General features: G+C 35.4%; 2 protein-coding genes across 2 annotated transcripts; both read left to right on the forward strand.

Annotated features, from left to right (window-relative positions):
- Nucleotides 1-2,935: 2,935 nt before the first annotated feature.
- On the forward strand, nucleotides 2,936-9,268 carry LOC127618086 (RPE-retinal G protein-coupled receptor-like). The gene is made up of 7 exons (XM_052090325.1): nucleotides 2,936-3,251; nucleotides 3,704-3,860; nucleotides 5,308-5,429; nucleotides 5,829-5,982; nucleotides 6,203-6,320; nucleotides 6,958-7,071; nucleotides 7,284-9,268. Exons 1-7 carry the CDS (start codon nucleotides 3,173-3,175, stop codon nucleotides 7,425-7,427), a joined length of 888 nt encoding a protein of 295 aa, XP_051946285.1. The 5' UTR covers nucleotides 2,936-3,172; the 3' UTR covers nucleotides 7,428-9,268.
- Nucleotides 9,269-13,794: 4,526 nt separating this feature from the next.
- LOC127618249 (probable vesicular acetylcholine transporter-A) lies at nucleotides 13,795-15,474 on the forward strand. Its single transcript, XM_052090606.1, has one exon. The coding sequence runs from the start codon at nucleotides 13,795-13,797 to the stop codon at nucleotides 15,343-15,345; it is 1,551 nt and encodes a 516-aa protein (XP_051946566.1). The 3' UTR covers nucleotides 15,346-15,474.
- The last annotated feature ends 809 nt before the right edge of the window (nucleotides 15,475-16,283 follow it).

The following is a 16,283-nucleotide window of genomic DNA, read 5'->3' on the forward strand; positions in this document are numbered from 1 at the left end:
TACAAAATAATTTTACTGTTACCAGTACTGTCACATGTTTTTTTTTATTTTGTTTATGTGTGGCTCATCTTTGGCATAGAATGCTGATGTGTACCAACCAGTTAATTGAGATTATTTTTCTTCACCCTCACCCTTACCATTGTCCCACTGTCAATTCTGTCATTTATTTATTTAATTTTTTTATTTTTTTATTATAATTTAATATTATAACTTTAATTTAATATTTAAACTTATTATATATATATTTTTTTTTTAATTTCCCAACAGCTCTATGAGCTTTAAGAAAGGAAGAAATATATATATATATATATATATATATATATATATATATATATATATATATATATATATATATATATATATATATATATTTTTTTTTTTTTTTTAAGTGTTTAAATGTGTTTGCTTTTTGAAAAACATTGAATATTTATTTGAAAGTGCAATACGGCTTTAGATTGTGCATTTAGTAAGGAACTGAATTGTTATATGACATCATGTGTAAGAAACAGTACTTTGCAAAAGTCTTAGGCACATAAGGTGTTTCACAAAAGCATTTGTCTTAAGATGGTTATTTATATCTTCAGCTTTAGTGTGTCCATAGGAAATATAAATGTTAGACTCTCAAACATTAATTTTGCAAATAGAAAAGATTAGAATAGAATAACAGGGAGCACTGCTACAGATGCCATAGCCCTCACAAAGCTGAACATTGTCAGTCTGAGATTACATAAAGAGACAGAAGCAATTGAGACAGCCTAAACAGATAGAAGAACGGTAGTGAATTCTTCAAGAAGCTTGCAACATCCTATCTGCCAACAACCAAGAAAAACTGTGTCCAGGTGTACCTAGGAGAATTTGTGCTATTTTAAAGGCAAAGGTGTATAGTCACACCGAATATAGGTTTGGCTTTTTATGTTTACTGGACTTTGCATGGCATTAAGTGATAAATTAAATCTATTTATGGCATTATTTTTGAAGACATCCTCACTATTCAACATTTTTCACAAGTTCCTAAAACTTTTGCTCAGTACTGTAAGTCCTAGTATTATCAGTAAATTGCTGAGGACATTTTACATATTAACTTGAAAAGTGCTAAACATTTATTTAACATCCCACCTTTTTAACCTCTCAGTAAAGTTTATGCGAAAATGGATTCCCCTAAAGATCTTATTTGTCTCACAATTAGAATAAGTGTGTCTACTTACTGTATAGAAAACAGAAAGCTACAAGTTGCAGTGAATACAGCCTAAACCACTTGAGCAATATAGCTCAATAATATCTCCTCTTTTGTTTAAACAGTTCAGGGCAGGCAGCAGCTAATCATATTTGAAACAGCAAAACCAAAGTGTCTTTTGTAGGTTATTGTATAGAGGACCTGTGTGCAGCAGTATGTGAGGAACTTATGACGTATACAGCTCATAATGTGCGAAAATCACAGCTTAGAGATCAAGTTCAAGCGTATAGTTGAAATCATGTGTTAGGATTTTTGAAGAACATTTAACTTTCAAATACGAGAAAATTATTATTATTATTTCAGTTTATTTACTTAATTTGATAATTTTTCATTCTTTCTTTTGCTTTCTCCTCTGTCTCCACTTGATGAAATATATGTCCATTTGGTTTTTAACTTTAGTTCTAAAAATGCACATCAGTTTAGGAGGGAAAACACATTCTGTTAACTGTGATTGATTTTCTAATGCCTTTGCCAAAAGTGGTCCAAGTAACTCCTTTAGATTGATCTGCTGTGATCAGATTTTACATTACAATTTCAATAAACTCTATTTCTAACTCAAATATATGTTGACATATGTACATTTTGTTGGAATAAATGTGCTTTTGTAAACCTAATAACATGTTTGATTTTGCTGTATCATATGCCTTTGCATTTTCTTTAACATTTAAATGATATTTCATGGCTTTCGCAATCTCATAATCTGAGGCTAAGATTTGACTGAACAATATGGGTCTTGTTTGGTCCTTTTATGGTATGGTAAGCCTTGAATTGGGATTTTTCCATTGCATGTGTTCACCTTAAAATCTGAGGGTATGCAGTATTTTATGTGGAATTACACAGCACTTTTTGTGATTAATCATTTATGATTGTAAATGTTCAATGGCAAAACTTACTATACCAGTCAGTATTACTCTTTGTAACTTATTTATTATTGGGTTTCCACTCAAGTATGAATAATGCAATCTGGCAACAATCTGGGATTTTCATAGAGAGGAATTCAATTTACTCATTGTCTGCACAAAATATTCAATATTTAGGATACACGAATACATGAATACATGGATGGTTTGTTGTAATTGTGCAGGGATGTGCAGAGTGACCCCCAAATCAAATATATGTCTTAGGATCATTATTTTATCCCATTTTACTCTTGTGATTTTTTTTTTTTTTTTAAGACATTTCCATTTTCCTTCTCTACTGTGTTAAGTTTTTATTAATTACAGTGTGTAATGGCAGTGGGTTGGCTGAAGAGTAATAAAGTCATGGCTTCTTATGAACCAGTGAGGCAAACTTAAAATGACAGGTTGACAACATGGCAGGTTTTTATAATTCCTATGAAATGTATCAGAAAGGATTATTTGCCAATTATCAGGCTGTAGTAGGCTAATGAACTGTATTAACAATAGTCAGCAATGCCATTTTCCAACCTTCCTGGATCTGCCTTCACATTTGTTGTGTGGCGATGATGATGCAAATGTAGTAAAAGTAATTGTAAAATATCTGTACTTATCTGGATGCAAACCAAGTGTCAAGAGTGACCACTGAACAACACCTGTTGTGCAGCGACCAGAGCAAAAAAAAAAAAAACAAAAAAAAAAAAACAGTGAATCGACAAAGGCTGGGCTGGTTCTCATCAGCCTCAGTCTACTATCAGAGCGGTAGAGCGTCCGACACACAAAGGGTTGTTGTGTAACTGAATGAGCGATTTACTGTCGCCTTGTGTAAATACGTATTAGGAGGCAATGGTAGAAGTTGTTACGTTCATTAAGACATTCTTGTGCGGATTGAAGCAAATGGAAAGGGCTTTACATAATTACGTTCATGCTTATTCACGTGAAATGCTCCTTTAAAAGAAGGCTTCGTTTGAACACACTGATGCACATCCAGAACGAGCGGACTGAATAGTGGACTGTGATTTCTGCACAGTTTGGTGTCAAAATGGTGAAATCTTATCCTTTACCGGAGGGATTCTCCGACTTCGATGTGTTCTCCCTCGGATCGTGCCTGCTCGTGGAGGGTAAGAGTCATTGGTGTTCAGGTTAAAAAGAGGATCACTTGCCATCACTTTCTGGATATGCTGGCTATATAGACTTGAAATGATGCTCTTTGCACGCCGGGGATATTAACCGTCCTGTGGCTGTGCAATTTTGGCAAAATAACTATAAGAGTTATTTAATTTTCATTCTGTAGACTGCAACTGAAATATATATTATTCCTACTGTTGCGTAAGGGGGCGTTCACACCAAACCGCACTTGGGCCAAGAATACAGCAGAACAAAGGTGTCTAGAGACGCAAAACAACGGTAAACGGCATCCGTCTTGCACATAGGTTTAGGCTACATAAAACAAGTAAAACACCGCAGACGAACGCAAATACGCGTTCGGTGTGAACGGCCCCTAACAGTGCTGTTTTGGAGTCTTGAAGCAAGGTGCTCTGAACGTTCACACATTTTTCTATGTCTTCTGAAGGTCTCCTCGGATTCTTCCTGAATGCTGTCACGGTTGTTGCTTTTCTCAAAATAAGAGAATTACGGACCCCAAGTAATTTCCTTGTATTCAGTCTTGCCTTGGCAGATATGGGTATTTCTATGAACGCTACTGTTGCTGCCTTCTCAAGCTTTTTGAGGTGAGCAAGAGCACATTTTTGTTGATGTTGTTGACTGAACTCTAAAGGCAATGGCGTGTCACGGATGTACATACAACTGTGATGTAATAAGACATATTCATTTTCATAATGACTACACTATTAAATTGCAAAGGGTTGCAGTAGGCCTACTCGGTGATTAAATGTCTAATGTAATCACATTGAGGTCACAAAGATAAGCAATGTGATTAAATAAGCATAAGGCACTGTAAGGCTAATACTATCAGTAGTACAATTGGTTTCCATATTTAATGATACAAGCTATGAGGAGACGCTCAAGATTGGAGGGATGTAACGAAAAAGATATGGAATCTTAAAAAAATAATAATAATAAATATATATAGGCCTATATATATTGATTGTCTGATAATCTTAATATTGGGGAAGGGAGCATGACCCATCAATACTCTATCTATGGTGATATTTCCTTGGATAAAACAGTCAAATTACATATACACAGTTTTGGGGAGTAACGGAATACGTGTAACGGGATTGCGTATTTAAAATACAAAATATAAGTTACAGTAGGCTATTCCACTACAGTTACAATTTAAATAATTAGTAATTAGAATACAGTTACATTCAAAAAGTATTTTGATTACTGAAGAGATTACTTTGCATTTTATTGTCATTTGTTTCATTTAATATTTAGTGCTTTCAGATGGAAAACATTTATACATATAAATTATGTGATCCAAAGTGCATTTGAACAGCGTTGAAACAATTTCTTTTGAAGTGTTACATTCTTACGAGCAGACAGAGAAGTAAGTTTGGAGCAGAAGAAATAGAAATAAACCTTGTGTAAATTGTTAGCTTTACGCTAAGATAAAATGCTGTTTCTAGCCATTTTACATGCACATGCACATTCATGTTGAATCATAATTTTTTTTTTTGTAGTAAGACCTTTGATATTAGGGCAAAAATCGTTTTTTTTAATAATAATTTTTGTATTGTTTTCCTGTAAAAATATAAAATAATCCTTAAAAATCAATTTGATTGATCTTGTTTTAGAAACAACACTGAATAAGATATTTAGGTTTTTCAGAAAATAGTTATTTTAGTCAAAACAAGTGAAAAAATCTACCAGTGCTGAAGAAGTAATCCAAAGTATTTAGAATAACGTTACTGACCTTGAGAAATCTAACGGAATACGATAAAAATTACATTTACATTTAATAGCATTTATTCTGTAATCTGTAGTGGAATACATTTCAAAAGTAACCCTCCCAACCCTGCATATACATAAGCTGTACCTTATATATATATATATATATATATATATATATATATATATATATATATATATATATATATATATATGTGCCTAATTATACATACAGTAAAAATAATGCCAAAAGGTCAACCAGTTAACTTTGATCTTCTTTAATACTTAATATTTGTATACTTTAATATCTTTTTTAACATCTAGATACTGGCCTTATGGATCAGATGGATGTCAGACCCATGGCTTCCAAGGATTTGTGACAGCTCTTGCCAGCATCCACTTTATTGCAGCCATTGCTTGGGACAGATACCACCAGTACTGCACCAGTGAGTAACAGAATCAGAGACCCTTAGTACTCCAGAGTCTCACAATAGGACCAGCACTTCAATGGGCTAAGGATGAAATTTGACAATTAGTCCAGCCCACCCATGTTGCAAAGACCACCAGCTGGAGTTCATTCAAAGGCACTATAGTGTACAAAGGCTTTACCAAGATCTGTTCTTTCCAAAGACCCCATGGTTGAATATGCCAGCTCTAAGCAATTCAGTTTTAGATATAAACTCATTTTATATTGAGTAAATACTGTATAATGTATTGGAATTGGACACACAGGTCTGAGTTAAATTAATTTAACTACGTTTTAATTTAGTATAATTATTAATTGATTATTCATTATTGTTAATTTATCAATTACAATATAACTTAACTCACCTTGGTATCATTAGGGACAAAGTTGCAATGGAGCAGTGCCATCACCCTGGTTATCTTCATCTGGCTCTTCACTGCCTTCTGGTCTGCCATGCCTCTCTTTGGCTGGGGAGAGTATGACTACGAGCCCCTGAGGACCTGCTGCACACTGGACTACAGCAAGGGAGACAGGTAAGAGCACAGTTGACAAGTTCATTCATGATTAATGTCATGTAGATTCATGTACTTAGTCTACAGGTCATGTTGTAACATACAAAAACATTGCTTTGTCTCATAAAATAATAGGATCATGGGGAGGTCCTATGCTCATTTCCTCTTCATAAATCTGTTCACTATGAAATGAGACACATGAAGGTCAGTTGTGTACAATATCATCTGTTCTTTTACTCAGGAACTACGTGTCTTACTTAATCCCCATGTCCATCTTCAACATGGGCATTCAGGTGTTTGTTGTGCTGTCTTCCTACCAGTCCATTGATAAGAAATTCAAGAAGACCGGCCAGGCCAAGGTAAAGTATCCTCAGCACATTATGAAAATTTGACATGTAAGACCAAAGGGTTGCATGAAAAGAATTGAGTATACATTTCCCCTCGTGTTGCATAAGACCATTACTCATGGTGACTAGGTAGGGCAAAGAGATATTTTGCCTGGGAGCACAAAGACATCTCTGCAACAGCAAGTGGACCCTTCTCCAGGACAGAACTCCTGTATTATGTAATATTATATATAAATGTATACAAATCTACACAGACAGTTTGCTTGTAAGATACACTGGAGATGACATTGGAATAACTGATTGGTTGTGCACTATTGCTGTAACTGGGGCACAGTTTGTTCAGTTTGTACTACTAAACTCTAATTTTATTGTGTAAACGTAGTAAACAGTATGTAATTATGTTATTATTTGTTTGTAGAGCCTTCGTGCCCAATTAAACTTATCACATCAGATCTAATGAACTTCCAGGTTATTACACTCAAAACAAAGTTATTTTTGTGTTTTATGTTCAATGTTAACATGATTACTCATCAGAATAGTAGAATGTAAGACTTTATTGTATCTAAGTTAAATCTGCAGCATGTGACTTAGAAATCCCAAGTATGCTAGCTGACAGACTAAAGCTGCTTTGCATACTCTCTATGTGCAGTTCAACTGTAGCACACCTCTGAAGACCATGTTGCTTTGCTGGGGCCCCTATGGTGTTCTGGCTTTCTATGCTGCTGTGGAAAATGCTACCCTTGTCTCTCCTAAACTAAGAATGGTGAGAAAATCACTCTGTTTAAAAGCATGGCAGATACACTACAGTAAATACTAAAGTCAATTCTGAGCAAAGCACTAGAACTTATAGATGCAAAACACATCATGAAATTATGAATAAATAACTGAAATAACAATTTCTGTGAAACTAGTTCTATAACACTCTATAACTATATAACACAAATGTATCTGAGCATTTTCATGTATTCTTTACAGATGGCTCCCATTTTGGCCAAGACATCACCTACTTTCAATGTCTTTGTTTACGCCCTTGGAAATGAGAACTATAGGGGAGGAATCTGGCAGTTGCTCACTGGGCAAAATACTGAGACTCCTGCTATTGAGAACAAGTTCAAATAAATTAACCATATCATAATAGTTAATGTCCTGGTCATTTCTAACAGGTATGACACATGCTTATTGGCTTTGTTTGCTCATGTCATCTTTGCTGTATATTTGTGTGCCATAGGAGTGTTGAGTCTATGTTTGTGGTAGTATGGTCTGTTATATTTAAAATAGGAGATTTTGAAGAGTATATTTATGGCTGCACTGACATTCTGACAAAGCACATAAGCTATTCCTAATGGAAATGTGACTGAACAGGGTTCATTTTTTCCTATATCATTGTAACGGACTTGTAAGAATGGAATTATGCGGCATTCAATAAGGTTTAAGCTGCTTCCATTTATGCTGTTGAATCAAATCATAATCATGAATTATATCATCTATTTTGATGTATAAATTTGCTGGTAATCCGTTCAAATATTTTATAATTGCATATAAGTGCTGTAATACTATAGATAACAACTACCTTTTCTAATATCACATCAGTCAAAAAGACAGGACTCCACTGAAATAAACAAATTCCTGCTATCTTAAATAGCGCAGTACTTTTACATTTACCACAAATTTGTTAATAATTTTAGTCATGTTATCCAGAATGTAAAGAATGACGCTCCCTAAAAATATATATAGTGTACTTTATTTTCCACAGTGGGAAATTACATGCTTTGAAATAAGGTCTACATCAAGCTTATAGGGCAGAATTAGGCAAGCAGCATTTTCTAATCCCAGTAACAACAGTGCTTTTCATGAAAACACATTCCCCCAGTGCACAAGATTAGTCAAAAGGACAAAGATTAAGCACAAGACACACAGCAATTGGAAATGTTCTCAGACCAGTGATCTTACTACAAATTCTCTCTCCATTACAACATCTTGAAGCATACTGATATCTGAAAAAAAAAAAAAAAAGAATTATTAAACAGCAATATTATAACTATATATTCAGATAACATACAGTCAGAGGGAACAGTAATATTAGAACTAATGATAGGTGAGGCCTGGGTAGCTCAGTGAGTAAAGATGCTGACTACCACCCCTGGAGTCACGAGTTCAAAACCAGGGTGTGTTGTGTGACTCCAGCCAAGTCTCCTAAGCAACCAAATTGGCCCAGTTGCTAGAAAGGGTAGAGTTACATGGGGTAACGTCCTCATAGTCACAATTAGTGTTTCTCGCTCTCAATGGGGTGCATGGTAAGTTGTGCATGGATCGGAGAGTAGCATGAGCCTCCACATGCTGTGAATCAATGCGGTGTCATGCACAATGAGCCACGTGGTAAGATGTGTAGATTGACTGTCTCAGATTTGGAGGTAACTGAGACTTGTCCTCCACAACCCGGATTGAGGTGAGTAACCGCGCCACCACAAGGACCTACTAAGTAGTGGAAATTGGGCATTCCAAATTGGGAGAAAAGGGGATAACAAAAAAAAATACTAATGACAGGTAATTTTTGAAACTAAGGGTAAAATAACCAGTATCAGACAATGTAAGTTATCAAGAACATTTTCTTTGGGCAGAAGCAGACTCAACCGAGCAAGATTTAAGCTAAAATGATGCAGAATATGGTCACTAAAAATTTCACAGATAAATATAAAAGACAATAACATACTGTACAAGATCCCCTTGATGACACTCTAACAGAATAGTGGAGATTATTAATTCATAGTAAAACAGTTTAATAATGACTATCTTCTAATGTGTTATTAAGAAAAAAAGACAAACTTTTACTTGTTTGTACTAACAAATACTTAGAAATGCACATGAAATGTAGCTTATTTAATAACAAAGTTTTGACATTATGGGGTCATTATAAGGCTGCAACATAACAAAATGTGAAAAAAGAAGGGGTCTGAATACTTTCTGAATGCACTGTTTCTGAATGCACTGTCTATATATATATATATATATATATATATATATATATATATATATATATATATATATATACATACATACTTTACATGCAGTGCATTCAGAAACAGTGCATTCAGAAAGTATTCAGTGAGCTTTTTGTTGTTGCTGTTGATTTTTCTCACATCAATCTACACTCCATACCCCATAATAACAAAGCAAAAAGCAGATTTTTTATTTAATTAAATTTATTTAAAATCAAGTGCTTTGTTGGTCAACATCTTTGTGTACTGTATGTATTTATACTTTGTAATATATATGTATGTATGTATGTATGCATGTATGTACGTATGTATGTATGTATGTATGTTTTGTATTTATGTATGTATAACAACAAAGCTATCTGATTGCTTCTTAAACTGTTTTTGATGTAACATTGTGTAACCATTCATATTTCAATTGATAAATCTTATAAAGGGCCATTTTAAGCAGATATACATACAGTATTTACACAGAGTTGGCACAGTGCAAGTTTGATTTTACAAATATATTATTTGGCAAGTCTAGTCAGTTATTGATATAGTGACTTTTGTTTCTTTGTCAATTTTTTTTTTTCTTTTAACATTGTTTGTTGCATACTCTTCGACAAATCCCATGAATTCCATAATTGGAATATGTTTACTAAACAGAAAAGAAAAGCACATATTAATACTACATGTTCAGATAACATACAATCAGAGGCTAAATATTGACATGAATAGTTTGCAGCTTTGTGTACATGTTATTGAAGCCGTTTAAGGGTAAAGAACTATAAAATAATATCACGCATTTAAAGAGATACTCTGATATCTCTGACAATTCTCTCCAATTCTCAATATTCAACTCTGAAAAAAAAAACTTTAATTGATTAACAAGTATTAACTGTAAAATATACAGTACATAATTATTCTGGTAAACAAAAAAAAAAAATTGTTTTTGTAAAAACAACAGGATTTTTTTTTTACAGTGTATTTATAACATGTAACACATTGTACTGTCAATGTGAGTGTCTGAGCCCCTGCCCTGAAGTCCAGAGTAATCAGTCACAAGCTTGTGATCAGCTCCCCAGAGCTTCAAGAGCAGGGTGAAAGGTCAGACTGGCAGCCAGAAACCATGTATTATTTATTTGATTAAAGATCTGTCATCCCCATTTGAAGCAGATTATGCAATCATTATGCAAACGTGCATAGATGGGAAGCAGCCTGTCACAGTACCAACCAAACTGGCAGTGTTGTAACATATAGTGATACTCCAGACAACATCAGTTAATTAAAAACTGATGATGGGGTGGTTTGGCACAACAACAAAAAAATATTTGGGGGATTTTTTTCATTGAATGTGTATAAGAACATTAAATCACTGCATTAACAATTGAAAGTAGACATATGTCTGTCAAAAAATAAATGTTGGTGCTTTTAAATAAATATATATATATATATATATATATATATATATATATGGATATATATATATATATATGTATATACTAAAGGATTATGAACATAGTGTAATCTGGATTACTGATGTGTGCGTCATTGCGCTTTAGAGAGCTGTGTTCTCAGTCATTTAAAGCACTAAAGTCATTTTTAACTATACTGTGAAATGAAAACGGATATATACATGATTTATAGAGTCATTTGAAGTTCATTAAAATTTACCTGGATATCAAGAATACATTGATGTGCATTTAATTATTCCATTAATTACCCCACAGAAAAAACAACATGAATAGGGGAAAAAGGATAAAACAAAAATATTAAAATTTCAGTAATAATATCAACTTCAGAATAATAATATACTGTAATAAAATCAAAGCAAATTTTCACCCATTTGAGATTTCACAACTTCACAAGCACTTATCACAAGCAATTAAACTAAATGTATTTACTTTCAATAAGAACTTAGTGAACCTGAGCTTTGAAAACCAGGAAAACAGAGAGCTGATGGTGTGTAACTATTTCTTAGCTTTGGTTAATTTTTCCTGTGACTAGCTTGGCTGCTGTCTGAACCAGCCTCCATTAATGAAATTGTATTTCCTCAACAAGGATAGCTTAATCCTTTTGTTTAGGATTGACTCAGCCATTAGGATTAAACATTATCAAGCATTATTTTCTGCATATTTCAATTTCACATGTCCACAAATAATGTAGTGTATACAACTTGTGTTGACTAAAGGAGGTGCTTGGCATGACAAGTACAAGTGGTTTGATGTTACACAGTGTATTGTGATCTTCCATGTGCATCTAAACATTATACAAACATAATCTGAGTATGACAACAAATGTGTGTTTAAGATCAAAGAATTACACTTCTTTTGACCATCTTCTATATAAAAAAAATAAAATATATATTTTTTTAATTTGCAGAGATTAGAAGAAATGTTGACCAAGACTCTCGAAAGGATGGCATTATAAGCTTGTAAAATGTTGTGCTCTGGATTCTGGAAAATACTATCTCACACCCCAAAATCTCATTTCCAAACACTGAGAACTTCAACTATATTGGGCATTTCTAGTTGAAGATTTCAGTTCCAAGTGAAACACCAGATTAAAGTGCATTTTATGTAGTAGTACAATACATGGCATGTGTATATACATGACGCCATCGTGTGATGCAAAAGTTTGTTATTATTATGTTATTGTGCATTGTCTGGCACTTGAGTAAGAAAATTCACTTTGAACATATTTCCATGGACATGGAAAATGAATGGTTTTAGGAAAGGAAGTTACATACTGTACATAGTTCTTCCCCTGACAATAAACACAGAAAAGGGGAGGTATTTGGTAGATTATTTTATATAGACCTTTCTGAAGTACATAATATACATGTATATAGAAATAATTATTTTACCATTTTCAGCAACTGATAAATGATGACATGCCATTGATAGCACGAATGCACAAGTAGAGACATCATGTGGCAAACGTAAGTATAACATTATTAATTTACGTAAACAAGTTTTACAGATGCTGTCTAACCAGTGTGTATTTGCCCCATCATGCAAACAAGCATGCTAGAGTAATATATGTGCAGCAAGAATTTTGTAACTTTGAGGGGACACATCTGATATCACACATTGTCTGCCATCTTACAATTATGAGTATATATTTATTATTAAAAACAAATCATCTGGACTAACAACAATTATGGTGGCTCTAACAGAAACTAACTGTCCTCAAGATGTTTTTTTTCTTCTACTTCCATATTTATTTATCTTCTTTTTAGTTGTCTACATGTTCAAAAACTAAAACAAAACATTATTCTGCTAAATATGTGCCACAAGTCACGGCCATCAAGCTGCAAAATTTGTTTTGAACGTCCAGACTTGCCATTAATCCAAGGTTGGCACGATGCAGAACAGCAAAAAAAACACTAGATGTCACTAACACCGAATTATTGAACTTCAAGCAGAAAATGTTGTGTCGGGTTCAAAGGCGCACTTGCACAGCAGATGGCGTTATCTCTCTCTCAAAAATGACTGATTCCAATCGACGTTTAAAAAGGAGCAAGCATTAGATTCCTGTAAGTCAAAAGCAAGAAAGTAATTCTTTAAAAAAGGCAATACTTACTGCTCTCACCTCATGCTGCCACTGCTGCCTTGAAAGCTCCAAGTTGTTCTGTTACATAGGCCTATACAGCCAACCTGTGATCAAACAAATGACCCATTAAACCCATTATAACCGTATCATTTCATAGCAATTATTCCACTTAAGAAACCCTTTAGTTGGAGTATAGGAGGCGACAATCATTGTGGGGGAAGACTGCATAGTGTCCTTATGATATGTGTGTAATTTGTCTCTTCTTCATTTTCAGACCAATTGTTCCATGAAGAGAAGTTAAAAGAAAGAAAAGGTAGTCATTATGAAGGCTGACCAAAAACTGTCGGAGACTAATACAATAAACTGTCAAAATTAAAAAAATAATAATAATAATAATAATAACAATAAACTGTACGATGAGGATGCGTATGTTTGGTGCTATACCTTAGTGAGAAACTGAAATGACAGTGCCAGGCATCTTCCTCAGAGTCAGCACGTCTGTCAAGTTCTGTGACAAAAGGTTTGTGGTCCTAAGCAGTTACAGCAGGGGGGTGCCATCAATAAGAGGACCGAGGAGAAATGATGACATTGCGTTACATGTGAATTAATTTGTCCCATGTTCATATGGGTTCCAGAGTCCTACAATGACGGCGTGAGGAAGGGAAAACAAGACGGTGCATTTTAACCTGAGTTTGAGTTTTTGAGTTGGCGTCCTCACCCGAATGACGGGGCATGATACGATGAAACAACGCAGTCACGAGAGAGGAAATGCACGCGCAACGAAGAACTGCAGCGGCACGCGAAGGTACAGCGGGAAAAGTTCGTCCGCGCGCTTGACAATTCCGGGAGTTCCGGCCAACCCAATGAGCGCAGACAGTGCATTTTCTTTGGGACAATTGCACAGCTTAGACGAGAGTTAAGAGTCTTTTGCTGTTAAACTGAGAAAAGAGTGAATCATGGCAACGGAGGAAGCTGGTGGCTTGGCGCAAACCGCCGCCGTGAAGTTGTCAGAGATGGGCGAAAGAACTAAACAGTTAGGCACCGCAATCCAGGATCCCGAACGACAAAGGAGGATTATTCTAGTAATTGTGTGTGTGGCACTTTTGCTAGACAATATGCTTTACATGGTCATTGTGCCAATTGTGCCAGATTATCTCGCCCGCTTAGAGAGCGAATCAGAGCACGCACATGCAACGGGTAACTCTTCAAGCAACAGAACGCAAAATCAAGCGCAAAACGAGAATTTTGACCTGCAAATCGGCGTGCTTTTTGCTTCCAAAGCCATTTTGCAGCTCCTCGTCAATCCCTTGACGGGAACATTCATAGACCGCGTCGGCTATGACATTCCACTTTTAATTGGACTCAGTATCATGTTTGTCTCGACTTGCATTTTTTCCTTAGCCGAAAACTACGCGACTCTGTTCGTAGCGCGCAGTCTGCAAGGTCTCGGCTCTGCGTTTGCAGACACAGCTGGAATTGCCATGATCGCAGACAAGTTTACGGAGGAGGCAGAGAGAAGTCGCGCGCTGGGTATTGCCCTCGCTTTCATTTCTTTTGGAAGCCTGGCGGCGCCCCCGTTTGGAGGGGTACTGTACGAGTTCGTGGGTAAACGATTCCCCTTCATTGTGCTTGCCTGTGTATGTTTGGCAGATGGTATATTATGTCTGACTGTCCTCAAGCCCTTTTCCAGTAGAACTGGAGAGAATAGGCCGGTTGGCACCCCAATATACAAACTCATGATTGATCCCTATATAGCAGTTGTGGCAGGAGCTTTGACCACATGTAACATCCCACTTGCTTTCCTGGAGCCCACCATCGCCAACTGGATGGAGGAGACCATGGACGCATCCCAGTGGCAGATTGGCCTCACCTGGCTACCAGCCTTTTTCCCTCACATATTAGGTGTCTACCTCACTGTCAAACTGGCAGCACAGTACCCACATTTACAGTGGTTTTACGGGGCACTCGGTATGGTTATCATTGGTGCCAGCTCCTGCATTGTGCCGGCATGCAAAACCTTTGAACAACTTATTTTCCCCTTGTGTGGCATTTGTTTCGGTATTGCACTGGTAGACACAGCTTTATTACCGACTCTTGCTTTTGTTGTAGACGTCCGTCACGTGTCTGTGTATGGTAGTGTTTACGCTATAGCAGACATCTCCTACTGTGTTGCCTATGCCCTGGGGCCAATTGTGGCCGGTAAAATAGTGCATGACCTGGGCTTTGTGCAACTCAACCTGGGCATGGGTCTGGCGAACGTACTTTACGCGCCAGCCCTGCTGCTGCTGCGCAACGTGTGCTTAATGAAACCGTCTCATTCCGAGAGAAACATGCTGCTGGAGGAGGGAGCCACAGGTCTATATGATACCATCAGAATGGAGGAACGCCAAAGAAAGAAGCACGGCTACAGTTCATCTGGCAACTGTGTGCCTATCGACGAAAATGGGACATTTGGACAATCAAGGGCATACTCCAAAGAAGAGACATCTGAACCAGAATGCATATAGCCTATGTCCTCTATTGAAGTCCTATGTCCTAGTTCATATAAAACCCTCTGCTAAATATACACGTTTTTCACGATCTCATTAATTCACATATTAGCATATTTATGTCCCGAAAAAAACCATTAGTTAACAGCATACAATCTGAAATTGTTACGCAATTTACTGAAAAGCTGAACGCAATTAAATATTTTTTTCCAACACAAGAAATGTAAAAAAATAAAATAATCAATTGTGCATTTCAATGTATAGTATTCCGCTGTATTGAGTTGTATTCAGGGATATAAATATGGTGCAAAGATATTAATTATGAGGATGCGTGTCTACGTATTAAATAGATCTTCATTTAAGTTATTCAGCCGATTTTGTGCTGTTACAAATAATATGCAAAATGTCATCTGACACCTTCATTGAAAAAAAAAAAAAAAAGATGGTTATGATTCCTGACTTTTCGTTGTCTGTTTCAAGTATTAAATGTTTAGGATGTATTTCTGGAATGCATTGCTGAATATTATGGCATATAACGTGTAAATATGTGCATATCAAATGTACATAATTAAAATCTGTGAAAAACACTGTGAAACATCGTGTTTGACTAATTTTATTTTTTTACATTTAGACATCTAGTCCTGCTTTACACAGTTATAGGTACATTATAACCTATACCTATATACCTATATCAAAATGTTATGAATTTATTTATTGCGTTTTTATATAGGCTACACTGATTAATGAATTTCCATTAATTTGTTTTCTTAAATTAGACAATGATTAATTATTGATGGTTAAAACGAAGAAATTTATTTATTTAAAAATAAATGTAGGCAACGCTACTGCCAAAAGCATAACGCCTTATATACGGTCCTACGCAATAACAAGAAAAAAAGAAGACAAATAAATAATTTGTACATATTACAGACATAACGCATACAGTACTATATAGC

The sequence above is a fragment of the Xyrauchen texanus genome, chromosome 24 (assembly GCF_025860055.1).
Source record: "Xyrauchen texanus isolate HMW12.3.18 chromosome 24, RBS_HiC_50CHRs, whole genome shotgun sequence".
NCBI classification, from domain to species: Eukaryota; Metazoa; Chordata; class Actinopteri; order Cypriniformes; family Catostomidae; genus Xyrauchen; species Xyrauchen texanus.